The sequence below is a fragment of the Xenopus tropicalis genome, chromosome 8 (assembly GCF_000004195.4).
Source record: "Xenopus tropicalis strain Nigerian chromosome 8, UCB_Xtro_10.0, whole genome shotgun sequence".
Taxonomy (NCBI): Eukaryota; Metazoa; Chordata; class Amphibia; order Anura; family Pipidae; genus Xenopus; species Xenopus tropicalis.
Window position 1 is genome coordinate 3,192,030 of NC_030684.2, and position 15,644 is coordinate 3,207,673.

General features: G+C 48.7%; 2 protein-coding genes across 4 annotated transcripts; one reads left to right on the forward strand and one right to left on the reverse strand.

Annotated features, from left to right (window-relative positions):
• Positions 1–1,313: 1,313 nt before the first annotated feature.
• Positions 1,314–5,983, forward strand: paxx (PAXX, non-homologous end joining factor). Of its 3 annotated transcripts, none has more exons than XM_004917550.4 (7): positions 1,314–1,460; positions 2,009–2,069; positions 3,316–3,359; positions 3,538–3,728; positions 5,337–5,405; positions 5,581–5,674; positions 5,771–5,983. In XM_004917550.4, exons 1-7 carry the CDS (start codon positions 1,348–1,350, stop codon positions 5,808–5,810), a joined length of 612 nt encoding a protein of 203 aa, XP_004917607.2. In that variant the 5' UTR covers positions 1,314–1,347; the 3' UTR covers positions 5,811–5,983. The 3 variants fall into 3 exon arrangements, with proteins under 3 accessions (XP_004917607.2, XP_017952453.2, XP_012825266.2); XM_018096964.2 differs by having other exon boundaries at positions 1,314–1,406; XM_012969812.3 differs by lacking the exon at positions 5,771–5,983 and having other exon boundaries at positions 5,528–5,620.
• Positions 5,984–6,788: 805 nt separating this feature from the next.
• On the reverse strand, positions 6,789–14,906 carry clic3 (chloride intracellular channel 3). The gene is made up of 6 exons (XM_031891973.1): positions 14,697–14,906; positions 11,601–11,710; positions 9,492–9,617; positions 8,979–9,085; positions 8,564–8,739; positions 6,789–7,534 (listed from the first exon to the last, which is right to left on the reverse strand). The coding sequence occupies exons 1-6, from the start codon at positions 14,736–14,738 to the stop codon at positions 7,373–7,375; spliced, it is 723 nt and encodes a 240-aa protein (XP_031747833.1). The 5' UTR covers positions 14,739–14,906; the 3' UTR covers positions 6,789–7,372.
• Positions 14,907–15,644: the final 738 nt, after the last annotated feature.

Here is a 15,644-nt window from a genome sequence, read left to right on the forward strand (position 1 = left end):
GCTAAGGGTGATGGCTCACAGGGAGATTAGTTGCCCAAGGGTACATTTTGGCTTTCCACTGGCATAGAGTGAATCGCCAATGGGAAGGCATATGCGTTGCTAAGGGTTACCACGGGCGACTAATCTCCCTGTTGCCCATCAGCCTAAGGGGCCGTGACCCAGGTAGGCTTCATTTTGATCAATGATGGAGCCCTGAGCCCCAGTGCCAGGTTTCATAGATAACTATGCAAGACACTGAAAATTAATGGATACTTCCCCTTTAATTTAACCTTTAGTATGTTACAGAATGGGCAATTCTAAGCAGCTTTTCCATTGGTCTTCATTATTTATTTTTTATAGTTTATTAATTATTTCCCTTCTGACTCCTTCCGGCTTTCAAATGGGGGTCACTGACCCCCGGCAGCCAAACCCTATTGCTCTGTGAGGCTCCAGTTTTATTGTTACTGTTACTTTTTATTCCTTATCTTTCTATTCAGCCCCTCCCCTATTCATATACCAGTCTCTCATCCAAACTATTCCCTGGTTGCTAAGGTAATTGGAGCCCTAGCAACAGGATAACTGACCCCGGCAGCCAAACCCTATTGCTCCGTGAGGCTCCAGTTTTATTATTACTGTTACTTTTTATTCCTTATTTTTTCACTTAGGTCCTTTCCTATTCACATGCAACTCCCTGGTTGCTAAGGTAACCTGGACCCTAGCAACCAGATAGCTGCTCAACAATTAAAATCATGAAAAAGCTACAAATAATAAAAAATGAAGACCAATTGCAAATATTACTCTCTCCATCATACTGAAAGGTTAACAACCCCCCTTAAGTTTTTGTTGGGTCTATTTTAAAATGTTAGTAGTACGTGGCAGCAGGGTGCTGGGAGTTGTAGTACAGTAAGAGAGGAGTCCCGGAATCCCCGCACCGGGTCTAAATTGGACTTGGGCAGCCGAGTAGCTTTGGCCATTTGCCTCGACCGTTGCTATAGGACATACCATGTGGGTATTGGTTGTGTATAAAGAACAAGTGACCCAGTTGGAATCTGCTACAAGCACTCGTTTGACTCTGACCCACATGAAGCCCATTCAGAATTGTTTGCACGGCTGCTTAGAAACCAGCACAGGCTGCAGGCTTATTATTAAAGGGCAAGTAAATACAAACCCTTGCACAGAGTGGAATCCAGTAGGAATAATGGCAGTTACACAGTGCCACCTCCTGGCAGCTGGGTGAATATACCGCCTCCTTCCTCTTCCAGCGCCTGTGGGGTTAATATAAACTTCCCTGCCCCAAAGCTGTTAGACCAAGGCCCGCCCACTTGTGCTTTAGCTCCGCCTTCCCCAGGAAGATACGTTAAAAGCACAATGGATGGCCGGTCGCAGAGATGGTTTCCCCTGGCCACGCTGAGCCACGGCGGGCAGAGGTATCTGTGCCACGGCCGAGGAGGCGACAGCAGTGCCAGCCCCCTGTCTGTACAGTAAGGATTGTATATACCTACCCATAATGCACTTATTATATACACTGGGCGGGCACCCAGCTTTCTTCCCTTGTATTTCAAAGGATGATGGGAGTAGTAGTTCTGCAGGCTCATTGAAATGGTTAAATCCCCCCCCCCCCCCATTACTTTAATTCAACTTTCCACTGTGTTTCCGCTTTGTTTGCTCTGCCAGTCCAGTACTCAAAGGGTGTAAGGGGGTGGGCTAGTGGATTAAAGGGCAAGTAAAGTTGAACAAAAGTAAATGTAACTAGCGTTCCAGTTGTGTTGTTACTGTTGCCCCACAATGACCCTGTTGTGCCACCCAGGGCGCCACAATACAGAGGGGAATGGCAGCAGGCAGAGGGTTGCTAGGGTGAGTTACCGCGTGAACCGAAACCCTTCTTGGTCACCCAATGGCCAACTACTCCCACAATGCACCTAGGGGCAATGCACATTAAGCCAATGGGGTATTGGGGGGCAGTGCCTGCTCCATAACTTTCACTTCTTACAATTAAAGGGCAAATTTTCCTGTCTCTTTTGTCTTTTAGAGTGACAGACGGTGTGGAGGTCTGGGGAGCAGATGTCACGGAAGAGACCCTGGAAGAGTGGGTGAGTGCCGCCCTGGTGGAGAGGGCACATAGGGATGGAGACTGCCCTGGGGGTGATATACTGGGCCTGCCAGTACCTTCTGCCCTAAATGCAATTGGTCTTCATTTTTTATTTCTTACGGATTTTCAGTTATGTAGCTTTTTGTCCAGCAGCTGTCCATTTGTTATTTTAGCCGGTATCTGGTTGCTAGGGTCTTATGTACCCTAGCAACCAGGCAGTGGTTTAAACGAGAGATTTAATATGAATAGGGGAGGGGCTGAATAGAAAGATAAGGAATAAAAAGTAACAATAACAATAAAACTGGAGCCTCACAGAGCAATAGGTTTTTTGGCTGCCGGGGTCGGTTATCCTGTTGCTAGGGCTCCAATTACCTTAGCAACCAGGGAGTGGATTGAATGAGAGGCTGGTATATAAATAGGGGAGGGGCTGAATAGAAAGATAAGGAATAAAAAGTAACAATAACAATAAAACTGGAGCCTCACAGAGCAATAGGGTTTGGCTGCCGGGGTCAGTTATCCTGTTACTAGGGCTCCAATTATCTTAGCAACCAGGGAGTGGTTTGATTGAGAGGCAGGTATATGAATAGGGGAGGGGCCTGAATGGAAAGATAAGGAATAAAAAGTAACAATAACAATAAAACTGGAGCCTCACAGAGCAATAGGGTTTGGCTGCCGGGGTCACTGACCCTGTTGCTAGGGCTCCAATTACCTTAGCAACCAGGGAGTGGATTGAATGAGAGGCTGGTATATAAATAGGGGAGGGGCTGAATAGAAAGATAAGGAATAAAAAGTAACAATAACAATAAAACTGGAGCCTCACAGAGCAATAGGGTTTGGCTGCCGGGGTCGGTTATCCTGTTGCTAGGGCTCAAATTACCTTAGCAACCAGGGAGTGGATTGAATGAGAGGCTGGTATATGAATAGGGGAGGGGCTGAATAGAAAGATAAGGAATAAAAAGTAACAATAACAATAAAACTGGAGCCTCACAGAGCAATAGGGTTTGGCTGCCGGGGTCAGTGACCCCCATTTGAAAGTTGCAAAGAGGCAAATAATTCAAAAACTATAATTTATAAAATAATGAAGACCAATTGAAAAGTTGATTAGAACAGGCCATTCTATAACATACTAAAAGTTAACTTTAAGGTGAACCTCCCCTTTAACGTGCAGATCTGATTGGTTGCCGCGGGTGCTTTTTTAACTAATTATGAATTGTAATTAATGGTGTTAATTGTGTTCTTCTCTCTAGAGCAATAGCCCCCCATCTGTGCAAAACGGCGCTGAGAAGCTTAGGTGGGTTTCTCTTTGTGTCTCCCCCCGTTCTACACATTTTCAATGCTTTCATTTAAAAAAAAACAAAAAAAACCCCCACCCTGTGAGTGTGTGGGGATGCTGGGAGTTGTAGTCCCACAAGACAAACTGGAGCTGTGGCCCTAATGAATACAAATCATCTTCCCTCTGTCTCCGCTAGAGAGACCTTCCGGCGCAGCTCGCCGTTCCTGGACATACAGGGCAGCTCGGCCAGCCTGCTCTTCCCTAAGGATTCGGCCAACGTGACTCTCTGCCTGTTCAAGCTGCCGGTCTCGGAGGCCCGGGGGCACGTGCGCTCTCTCGTCTTTGACTTATCGGATCGGGTGTGGGAACTGGAAAAGCTTCAGAAAGGTGAGGGGAGTCGGCAGATATTATAGATGTTGGGGGTAGTAGGGTGGATTAGATTGTAAGCTCACTGGGGCAGGGGCTGATGGGAATGTGATAGGGACCTTACATTGTAAGCTCACTGGGGCAGGGACTGATGGGAATGTGATAGGGACCTTAGATTGTAAACTCACTGGGGCAGGGACTGATGGGAATGTGATAGGGACCTTAGATTGTAAGCTCACTGGGGCAGGGACTGATGGGAATGTGATAGGGACCTTAGATTGTAAACTCACTGGGGCAGGGACTGATGGGAATGTGATAGGGACCTTAGATTGTAAACTCACTGGGGCAGGGACTGATGGGAATGGGATAGGGACCTTAGATTGTAAGCTCACTGGGGCAGGGACTGATGGGAATGGGATAGGGACCTTAGATTGTAAGCTCACTGGGGCAGGGACTGATGGGAATGGGATAGGGACCTTAGACTGTAAGCTCACTGGGGCAGGGACTGATGGGAATGGGATAGGGGCCTTAGATTGTAAGCTCACTGGGGCAGGGGCTGATGGGAATGGGATAGGGACCTTAGATTGTAAGCTCACTGGGGCAGGGGCTGATGGGAATGTGATAGGGACCTTAGAGTGTAAGCTCACTGGGGCAGGGGCTGATGGGAATGGGATAGGGACCTTAGATTGTAAGCTCACTGGGGCAGGGGCTGATGGGAATGGGATAGGGACCTTATATTGTAAGCTCACTGGGGCAGGGGCTGATGGGAATGTGATAGGGACCTTAGATTGTAAGCTCACTGGGGCAGGGGCTGATGGGAATGGGATAGGGACCTTAGATTGTAAGCTCACTGGGGCAGGGACTGATGGGAATGGGATAGGGACCTTAGATTGTAAGCTCACTGGGGCAGGGGCTGATGGGAATGGGATAGGGACCTTAGATTGTAAGCTCACTGGGGCAGGGGCTGATGGGAATGAGATAGGGACCTTAGATTGTAAGCTCACTGGGGCAGGGGCTGATGGGAATGGGATAGGGACCTTAGATTGTAAGCTCACTGGGGCAGGGACTGATGGGAATGTGATAGGGACCTTAGATTGTAAGCTCACTGGGGCAGGGGCTGATGGGAATGGGATAGGGACCTTAGATTGTAAGCTCACTGGGGCAGGGGCTGATGGGAATGGGATAGGGACCTTAGATTGTAAGCTCACTGGGGCAGGGGCTGATGGGAATGGGATAGGGACCTTAGATTGTAAGCTCACTGGGGCAGGGACTGATGGGAATGGGATAGGGACCTTAGATTGTAAGCTCACTGGGGCAGGGACTGATGGGAATGGGATAGGGACCTTAGATTGTAAGCTCACTGGGGCAGGGGCTGATGGGAATGGGATAGGGACCTTAGATTGTAAGCTCACATAGTTGGGGTGTGATAATTGAATCATTTGAAATCATTAGCAGTTATAATTGGAGTTGCTTTGTGCTGCCCAGAGACAGGCGCCAGTATATATATATAATATGTGTGTATGTACAGTATGTATATAGGGGTAGTACCTTTCATATCCACTGGGGAGGCAGTTCTCATAGTGTTTGCAGTGCAACAGCAGTAATGCAATTCTACCTTTTTACCTGCAGAGGGCAGTGCCCCCACATCAGCCAGCCCAGTGAAAGCCTCCCAGGTTCCTCAGTCCCTTCTCTTTCCAGGTAAGATGAGTTTGTGGTGGGGCAATTAAACCATTCAACCTGCCCCATCCTGTGATATGTGTTTGGCCGTTTAATGTAGCCAACGTGGAAAAGATCTGACTTCCGCTACATTGTTTCAATAGTCAGAACCAGAGAAATGACATGAGGGATAAAGGTTTAACTTCCCCTTTGTCAGATCTGGATTCTCGGAAGAAAGGCTACGGGGCGTCGGCGTCGCAGCTCAAGAAGAGACTCCCGGGAGAGTCTCTGATTAACCCCGGCTCCAAAAGGTACATTTTACCCCCCTCCCCTAAAAAATAAAAAAAATATTCCTACCCAGACCCCCCCCCCGAGCTTATCCATCTCTTGCTTTTCTGTCACTGTAGCAAAAAGGCAGCGAGGGGAGTGGATTTTGAAGAAGTTTAAGAGGATTAAATGAAGCAGCCAGCTTTGCCCGGGGTAGTCTTAGCCCTGATCCGACGCTCAGTTGAAGACTGGAAAGACATTGCGGCTATACAGGGTACACAATACAGCTACATTTATATTCCAGCTATTGAAACACTCACAGACTGCTGTACAAATATACTGTATTATCTATACTTCCTGCTCCTGGGCTGCTCTCTTTCCCATGGTCAGGCAGGAACCTCCCCCTGGGTAAGTGAATCCAATCTCCCCCCAGTACTTACCCAGGTACAGAGCTCTAATTCTCTGTACTTCCTGCTCCTGGGCTGCTCTCTTTCCCATGGTCAGACAGGAACCTCCCCCTGGGTAAGTGAATCCAATCTCCCCCCAGTACTTACCCAGGTACAGAGCTCTGATTCTCTGTACTTCCTGCTCCTGGGCTGCTCTCTTTCCCATGGTCAGCCAGGAACCCCCCCTGGGTAAGTGAATCCAATCTCCCCCCAGTACTTACCCAGGTACAGAGCTCTAATTCTCTGTACTTCCTGCTCCTGGGCTGCTCTCTTTCCCATGGTCAGGCAGGAACCCCCCCCTGGGTAAGTGAATCCAATCTCCCCCCAGTACTTACCCAGGTACAGAGCTCTGATTCTCTGTACTTCCTGCTCCTGGGCTGCTCTCTTTCCCATGGTCAGACAGGAACCCCCCCCTGGGTAAGTGAATCCAATCTCCCCCCAGTACTTACCCAGGTAAAGAGCTCTGATTCTCTGTACTTCCTGCTCCTGGACTGCTCTCTTTCCCATGGTCAGGCAGGAACCTCCCCCTGGGTAAGTGAATCCAATCTCCCCCCAGTACTTACCCAGGTACAGAGCTCTGATTCTCTGTACTTCCTGCTCCTGGGCTGCTCTCTTCCCCTTGGCTCAGCCTGACCATGGGAATGAGAACAGCCCAAAAGCAGGAAGTATAGAAAATTTAAAAAAAAAAAAAAAAAAAAAAAAAAACGAAAAGAAAACAGAAAATAACTTTATTTAGAACGGAATTAAGCCCATTGTTGTCCATAGCATAGATTTAGTTTTAATCTCTCCAAGTCATATATATATATGGCATACATGCTGCAGGCTGTACTGGCTTCTATGCAGCCAATGAGATTGCTTTCCACGCTAAAGGGAACGCTCTAATTTATTGCGTTTGTTTTTGTAGCTTTTTTTTATCTGTTGCGCTAAATACTGTGGATTTAAATAAAAATGAATTAAATACAGGAATCCTGGGCGGAGCTTGATACATAGATCAGCGCTGTTATTGGTCAGGACCGGAGCCCAAACCCAGCAATGGTTCCGGCGCTGGCTGTGCGAGTACAAACATCGGTGGGATATAAAGGGTGACATTTAGGAAGCCTAAGTCGCCACTTAATGTCTGATTGAAGTCCCAGGGTGCCGGGAGTTGAAGCTGTAGGTGCCAGAGAGGTGGGTCGGCACTTGGGAAAAGATGGCGGCCTCTGTCGTGCGTTGGAAGGTGTGGCCTTATGGGAAAGCTGGGGGCTCTCTGCTTGGGCCCATGTGATCAGTCTTAACAGGGTGGGGCCTGGGAATCCCTTAGTTCATTGGCTTCACCCAAGAGCGGTAGAACAGGAGGATCTCCTCTGTGTTGGGGCAGGTGTACTTGAACTCCTTCATCTGAGACGCGTTCTCCATATAGCGGGTCACCCCCTTCAGGTCTTTGGGAATCTCAAACTTGCGGTAGTACTTGCACACCGTCTGCCAAAAGAATAGGGGGGTACAGCTTATTGTGTGCCCAGAGCATTCCTTCTCTGTATATTTGTATTTATACATATGGGTAGGGGGTGCCATAGTGTTTCCCTTAGACAGTACAGTATGGGGGTACAGCTTATTGTGTGCCCAGAACATTCCTTCTCTGTATATTTGTATTTATACATATGGGAGGGAGGTGCCATAGTGTTTCCCTTAGACAGTACAGTATGGGGGTACAGCTTATTGTGTGCCCAGAACATTCCTTCTCTGTATATTTGTATTTATACATATGGGTAGGGGGTGCCATAGTGTTTCCCTTAGACAGTACAGTATGGGGGTACAGCTTATTGTGTGCCCAGAACATTCCCTCTCTGTATATTTGTATTTATACATATGGGAGGGAGGTGCCATAGTGTTTCCCTTAGACAGTACAGTATGGGGGTACAGCTTATTGTGTGCCCAGAACATTCCCTTCTCTGTATATTTGTATTTATACATATGGGTAGGGGGTGCCATAGTGTTTCCCTTAGACAGTACAGTATGGGGGTACAGCTTATTGTGTGCCCAGAACATTCCCTCTCTGTATATTTGTATTTATACATATGGGTAGGGGGTGCCATAGTGTTTCCCTTAGACAGTACAGTATGGGGGTACAGCTTATTGTGTGCCCAGAACATTCCCTCTCTGTATATTTGTATTTATACATATGGGTAGGGGGTGCCATAGTGTTTCCCTTAGACAGTACAGTATGGGGGTACAGCTTATTGTGTGCCCAGAACATTCCCTCTCTGTATATTTGTATTTATACATATGGGTAGGGGGTGCCATAGTGTTTCCCTTAGACAGTACAGTATGGGGGTACAGCTTATTGTGTGCCCAGAACATTCCTTCTCTGTATATTTGTATTTATACATATGGGTAGGGGGTGCCATAGTGTTTCCCTTAGACAGTACAGTATGGGGGTGGAGCTTATTGTGTGCCCAGAACATTCCTTCCCTGCAGCTGGGGGGGGGGGGGGGGCAGGTTGGTACTCACATTGATAATATTGAGCTTGGGCAGTAAGTTGCAGTCGGGCAGGGTCAGAGTATCGCCGTCCAGGAACTTCCTCTGTGAGACTGATTGGTTGGGGTTGGCTTTCAGTTCCTGCGGGAGGGGGACCAACATGTACTTGTCCAAGAGCAGCAGAGACTTCAGCAGGTTCCTTTGCAGAGCTACAGAGGGAAAGAGACAGTGGCGCCGTTATGTGGCAGTTATTAAAGCGCAAGCTCACTTGCAGGCAGTACCTACAGGAAGGGGCGGGGCAGCTCCATGCTGTCACTGAGCTCTAACACCTCATAGAACAGAATGGTGTCTAGGGGTGTGTGGGAAATAGTCCTATAGTTTGGCTGCTCTCTTCCCCATCGTCACAGGGACTAGAAACCTCCCCTGGGCGGCCGTTCCCTGTACTCACCGTCTTCCTGTGCCGGCAGTTGGTTTTTGATATAAGCAGAGAATTTGTGGAATACGTCACTTCCTGCCTGGAACGATTCCTTATGTTCGGGAGCCATCTTGGGGTAACTGGGGAGGGAAAGGTGGGATTTGTGACTAAAACAATTCATACAGGAAGTATAAGAGGAAGGAAGTAGAGATAGTCACGTGGTGAAGAGGAAGGAAGTAGAGACAGTCACGTGGCGAAGAGGAAGGAAGTAGAGACAGTCACGTGGCGAAGAGGAAGGAAGTAGAGACAGTCACATGGCCAAGAGGAAGGAAGTAGAGACAGTCACGTGGTGAAGAGGAAGTACAGACAGTCATGTGGCGAAGAGGAAGGAAGTAGAGACAGTCACGTGGTGAAGAGGAAGGAAGTAGAGACAGTCACATGACTAACAGGAAGTGACTGACATTTTCAGTATGGCAGTAAAGACCATACAGGAAGAGAGAGTGTGATGGTTTTGCTAAGCCTGCTGGGAAGCCGTTCCTCACTTACCTGGGGGGTTGGAGAAGCTCTTCCAAAAACTCTTCGATCTTGTTGGTGTCTGTTTTGACTTCATTGTTGTAGAGGAGAAATGGCGGTTGGGAACCTGGGGCCAAATCCCTCAGCACTTCTGGGGCCCTGAGAGATAGAGAGTTGAACTGAGCACTATGTACTGTCTGAGGGAAACACTATGGCACCCCCTACCCATATGTATAAATACAAATATACAGAGAGGGAATGTTCTGGGCACACAATAAGCTGTACCCCCATACTGTACTGTCTAAGGGAAACACTATGGCACCCCCTACCCATATGTATAAATACAAATATACAGAGAGGGAATGTTCTGGGCACACAATAAGCTGTACCCCCATACTGTACTGTCTAAGGGAAACACTATGGCACCCCCTACCCATATGTATAAATACAAATATACAGAGAGGGAATGTTCTGGGCACACAATAAGCTGTACCCCCATACTGTACTGTCTAAGGGAAACACTATGGCACCCCCTACCCATATGTATAAATACAAATATACAGAGAGGGAATGCTCTGGGCACACATAAGCTGTACCCCCATACTGTACTGTCTAAGGGAAACACTATGGCACCCCTACCCATATGTATAAATACAAATATACAGAGAAGGAATGTTCTGGGCACACAATAAGCTGTACCCCCATACTGTACTGTCTAAGGGAAACACTATGGCACCCCCTACCCATATGTATAAATTCAAATATACAGAGAGGGAATGTTCTGGGCACACAATAAGCTGTACCCCCATACTGTACTGTCTAAGGGAAACACTATGGCACCTCCTACCCATATGTATAAATTCAAATATACAGAGAGGGAATGTTCTGGGCACACAATAAGCTGTACCCCCATACTGTACTGTCTAAGGGAAACACTATGGCACCCCCTACCATATGTATAAATACAAATATACAGAGAGGGAATGTTCTGGGCACACAATAAGCTGTACCCCATACTGTACTGTCTAAGGGAAACACTATGGCACCCCCTACCCATATGTATAAATACAAATATACAGAGAAGGAATGTTCTGGGCACACAATAAGCTGTACCCCCATACTGTACTGTCTAAGGGAAACACTATGGCACCCCTACCCATATGTATAAATACAAATATACAGAGAAGGAATGTTCTGGGCACACAATAAGCTGTACCCCCCATACTGTACTGTCTAAGGGAAACACTATGGCACCCCCTACCCTATGTATAAATACAAATATACAGAGAAGGAATGTTCTGGGCACACAATAAGCTGTACCCCCATACTGTACTGTCTAAGGGAAACACTATGGCACCCCCTACCCATATGTATAAATACAAATATACAGAGAGGGAATGTTCTGGGCACACAATAAGCTGTACCCCATACTGTACTGTCTAAGGGAAACACTATGGCACCCCTACCCATATGTATAAATACAAATATACAGAGAGGGAATGTTCTGGGCACACAATAAGCTGTACCCCCATACTGTACTGTCTAAGGGAAACACTATGGCACCCCCTACCCATATGTATAAATACAAATATACAGAGAAGGAATGTTCTGGGCACACAATAAGCTGTACCCCCATACTGTACTGACTAAGGGAAACACTATGGCACCTCCTACCCCTATGTATGTAAATAAAACACACAGAGGAGGAATGCTGTGGGCAATACATTTGCACTGTAGAAGTAAATAGTGAGCATTTGCTCTTTAATAACACTGCTATAACGCAGCCATTCAGGGCATTGTTGTGAAACCAGACTCTCTACGTCAGCTCCGCACCTGCCTGCCCGACTCCTGACTATATGTATGTATATATATATTTAGCTGTATGGGATTAGCAGAGCATTGTGATGCAGGGAAGCGCTCAGTTCGAGTAAACAGGCGCAGGAAATGCGCAGGACGCACCCCCCTACAGACAATGGCTGCTATTTTCTTTGGCCATAAAGGGTTCCTATATACTCCCGAGACTGAATGGGACCAATACCAGAGAACCACAGCAGCTGACACTTTAATCTATACTGACTTCTGTGCCACCCATAGCCGGGCACTTGGCACCCACGTTACGTGCCCCCACCCCAGCATTCTCACCTTTTCATGTCGACAGTAGTGAGGGTGAAGGGGACCCCCTTGTGGATTAATATCATGAAGAGGCGCTGGGAGAAGGGGCAGTGGCCAATGCTCTCGCCATCGTCGCTGGCCTGGAGGGGACACAAAGGGGGGTATAAGCAATGGAACAACAGAGGGTCCTTGGCTTCCCTCTGGGTGCTGTGCCCAAGTGGCCATTGGACTAACTGGCAAGTCTAGAACCGGCACCATAGGAACAGCCTGTGGGTTTTGGACAGGAAGGATGAGGAGACTCATTAAAGGGGTTTGGAGTTTCAGCAGTTATCTGGTTGCTAGGGTCTAATTTACCTTAGTAACCAGGGAGGAGAGACAGGTATATGAATAGGGGAGGGGCAGAATAGAGAGATAAGGAATAAAAAGTAACAATAACAATAAAACTGGAGCCTCACAGAGCAATAGGGTTTGGCTGCCGGAGTCAGTTATCCTGTTGCTAGGGCTCAAAATACCTTAGCAACCAGGGAGTGGTTTGGATGAGAGACAGGTATATGAATAGGGGAGGGGCTGAATAGAAAGATAAGGAATAAAAAGTAACAATAACAATAAAACTGGAGCCTCACAGAGCAATAGGGTTTGGCTGCCGGGGTCAGTGACCCCCATTTGAAAGCTGCAAAGAGTCAGAAGAAGGCAAATAATTCAAAAACTATAAAAGATATACAAATGAAGACCAATTGAAAAGTTGCTAAGAATAGATAATTGTATAACATACTAAAAGTTAACTTCAAGGTGAACCGCCCCTTGTGGTTTCACAGCAATTTGGGTTCGGAGCTGAGAGCAATCGGTTCCGCCCTCTGGGAAATTGGGAAACATTGGTGCAGCGGCGGCCCGAGTGGCCCCGGGACCTGTTGGACCGGAATATCCGGGCTGGGCTGATGGGAGGCCTGTTTGTCCTGATGCGGCTGCTGTGTGGGACACGGGGGCTACAGAGAACAATGGCACCTGTCTGGTGTGGGTGCTACGCCCTCTCCCTGTGTGTTATGGCTCCCAACCCGAAAGCACCCGTGCCACCCAGCCCAGGTGCGCAGATACGTCATGTCTGGGGCAATAGCTCCGAACTGGGGCACCGGCCCCCTGGGGTGGGCTCAACCCAGGCACGGACTGGCAATCTGTGGGTTCTGGAAAGGCCCAGACTGGCAATCTGTGGGTTCTGGAAAGGCCCAGACTGGCAATCTGTGGGTCCTGGAAAGGCCCGGACTGGCAATCTGTGGGTCCTGGAAAGGCCCAGACTGGCTATCTGTGGGTCCTGGAAAGGCCCAGACTGGCTATCTGTGGGTCCTGGAAAGGCCCAGACTGGCTATCTGTGGGTCCTGGAAAGGCCCAGACTGGCTATCTGTGAGTTCTGGAAAGGCCCAGACTGGCAATCTGTGGGTTCTGGAAAGGCCCAGACTGGCAATCTGTGGGTTCTGGAAAGGCCCAGACTGGCAATCTGTGGGTTCTGGAAAGGCCCAGACTGGCAATCTGTGGGTTCTGGAAAGGCCCAGACTGGCAATCTGTGGGTTCTGGAAAGGCCCAGACTGGCAATCTGTGGGTCCTGGAAAGGTCCAGACTGGCTATCTGTGGGTCCTGGAAAGGCCCAGACTGGCTATTTGTGGGTTCCGGAAAGGCCCAGACTGGCTATTTGTGGGTCCTGGAAAGGTCCAGACTGGCAATTTGTGGGTTCTGGAAAGGCCCAGACTGGCTATTTGTGGGTCCTGGAAAGGCCCAGACTGGCTATTTGTGGGTCCTGGAAAGGTCCAGACTGGCTATTTGTGGGTCCTGGAAAGGCCCAGACTGGCTATTTGTGGGTCCCGGAAAGGCCCAGACTGGCTATTTGTGGGTTCTGGAAAGGCCCAGACTGGCTATTTGTGGGTTCTGGAAAGGCCCAGACTGGCTATTTGTGGGTTCTGGAAAGGTCCAGATTGGCTATTTGTGGGTTCTGGAAAGGCCCAGACTGGCTATTTGTGGGTCCTGGAAAGGCCCAGACTGGCTATTTGTGGGTCCCGGAAAGGCCCAGACTGGCAATCTGTGGGTTCCGGAAGGGCCCGGACTGGCTATTTGTGGGTTTTGGCAAATGCCAGGGGGCTGCTGTAAGGTTGCTGCTCAGGATAAAAAGGCAAATGCTCCAAAAACCTGGCCCTTCCCCGACCAGTCCTGTTACATTCAGTAATGTGGCCATAGAAATGACAGCCAATCATCCTTCAGTTGATGTTGGCCACTGCTGAGCAGCTTTTAGCCCGGCCTGGGCCGGTTATTTCTCATCTAAATGATGTTAAAATGATACAGAGAAGCCTATGGGCCCCTTTGGGCAGCCAATGAAATGTCAGTAAGCAGTCGTAGTAGCCCAGGGCCCCAGTTGGTGGCCAAACATGGCTGACTTTATGGCCTACAATAGGGTGAAATGTCTAAGTAACAAGATTGACATCAGGATCTGTGGAAAAATGGACCGGCACCGCCCCGATGAGTCAGGGAATGGCGCTTTATCCCGATTACATCTCATTGGCCCCACCCTGGCCCCGGCCCCACCCAATACTCCTATACCGAGCCGGCGCCATAATAGGGTTAATTATAGTGCCAATTATAACCATGGGCATCGGCTTAGTCTAAATAAATGATGGAAGAGTCCAACAATGGGGCAAAGAAACCCTTGTAACCCTTAGCAACCCAGCAGCCCTTTCCTAGTCCATAGCAGCAATTTAGGGCAATTTTCCCCTTTGAAGATGATACGTGTAATAATTGCCCCCGGGGGCTTTACCCAATGGCTGTGACGGGGGCCGGGAGAATCGCAAGAAACAAAGGCGCATTTCTCTTGGGAGAAGACTGGATAATTATACCCTGCCCGGGGGCAACGAGGCAACCATTATGGCAGCGCCGCAGCCCGGAGAGACCTTAATGGCATAAAGAAGAAGAAAAGGTGTTTCCCTATTGCCCCCAGGAGGTATATGCACAGGATTCTGCCTCATCCCTGGGCACACAGGATACTGCATGGCTGCACAGAAAGCAGCACAGGCTGCAGCAGGACTGGGGCATATGGCTGGATAGCGGCTCAGGCTGACAAATGACCTAACGTGCATCAGGCTCGCTTACCTTTACGAAGAGTTCCAAGGTGAAGTTTCCCTGCTCCGCCATAACTGCGGGTCTCGGCCCGGACAGCTCAGTGTTGGGGGGTCCCGATGCTGCAGGCCCACCGGCTGTGTGTTCCCTCCTGCACTCACTCTGCCTGAATGTTCAGCTGCTTCTCTGAGTGTCAGGGAGACGACTCGGCACTCCCAGCAACCTGCTCCGACTGCATTCCTCTGGCACCCACGTCACCCAGCGATGCGCCTCAATCCCTCTCCCAGCCGTGTCACCCCAACATTGCTTCCCTGCCCAGTGGGGTGCGCCGTACCCCCCTCACTGGGGCTGGGACACCCCCAAACTCCTGACTAGGGCGGGGATATTAACTGTTACACATAACTATAAACCCAGTGAGAATGAGGGATGAATGGATATTGGGGAGTTGTATCAGGAGTCAGAACCAGCAGTGCAGGGAAGGGAAAGGGACAGACACAGTGACAGTTACACATAACTATAAACCCAGTGAGAATGAGGAATGAATGGGTATTGGGGAGTTGTATCAGGAGTCAGAACCAGCAGTGCAGGGAAGGGAAAGGGACAGACACAGTGACAGTTACACATAACTATAAACCAGTGAGAATGAGGGATGAATGGATATTGGGGAGTTGTATCAGGAGTCAGAACCAGCAGTGCAGGGAAGGGAAAGGGACAGACACAGTGACAGTTACACATAACTATAAAACCCAGTGAGAATGAGGAATGAATGGGTATTGGGAGTTGTATCAGGAGTCAGAACCAGCAGTGCAGGGAAGGGAAAGGGACAGACACAGTGACAGTTACATATAACTATAAACCAGTGAGAATGAGGAATGAATGGATATTGGGGAGTTGTATCAGGAGTCAGAACCAGCAGTGCAGGGAAGGGAAAGGGACAGACACAGTGACAGTTACACATAACTATAAACCCAGTGAGAATGA

What these genes read in the sequence shown, in the direction of transcription:
- paxx (XM_004917550.4), top strand. Translation starts at nt 1,348, where the DNA reads ATGGATGGCCGGTCGCAGAGATGGTTTCCCCTGGCCACGCTGAGCCAC. An exon ending in GCCAGCCCCCTGTCTGTACA is followed by an intron (nt 1,461 to 2,008) that starts GTAAGGATTGTA and finishes TTTGTCTTTTAG; the next exon opens with AGTGACAGACGGTGTGGAGG. An exon ending in TCAGTCCCTTCTCTTTCCAG is followed by an intron (nt 5,406 to 5,580) that starts GTAAGATGAGTT and finishes CCCCTTTGTCAG; the next exon opens with ATCTGGATTCTCGGAAGAAA.
- clic3 (XM_031891973.1), bottom strand. Translation starts at nt 14,738, where the DNA reads ATGGCGGAGCAGGGAAACTTCACCTTGGAACTCTTCGTAAAG. An exon ending in CCTTGGAACTCTTCGTAAAG is followed by an intron (nt 11,711 to 14,696) that starts GTAAGCGAGCCT and finishes TGTCCCCTCCAG; the next exon opens with GCCAGCGACGATGGCGAGAG. An exon ending in ACTGCCGGCACAGGAAGACG is followed by an intron (nt 8,740 to 8,978) that starts GTGAGTACAGGG and finishes TTCCCTCTGTAG; the next exon opens with CTCTGCAAAGGAACCTGCTG.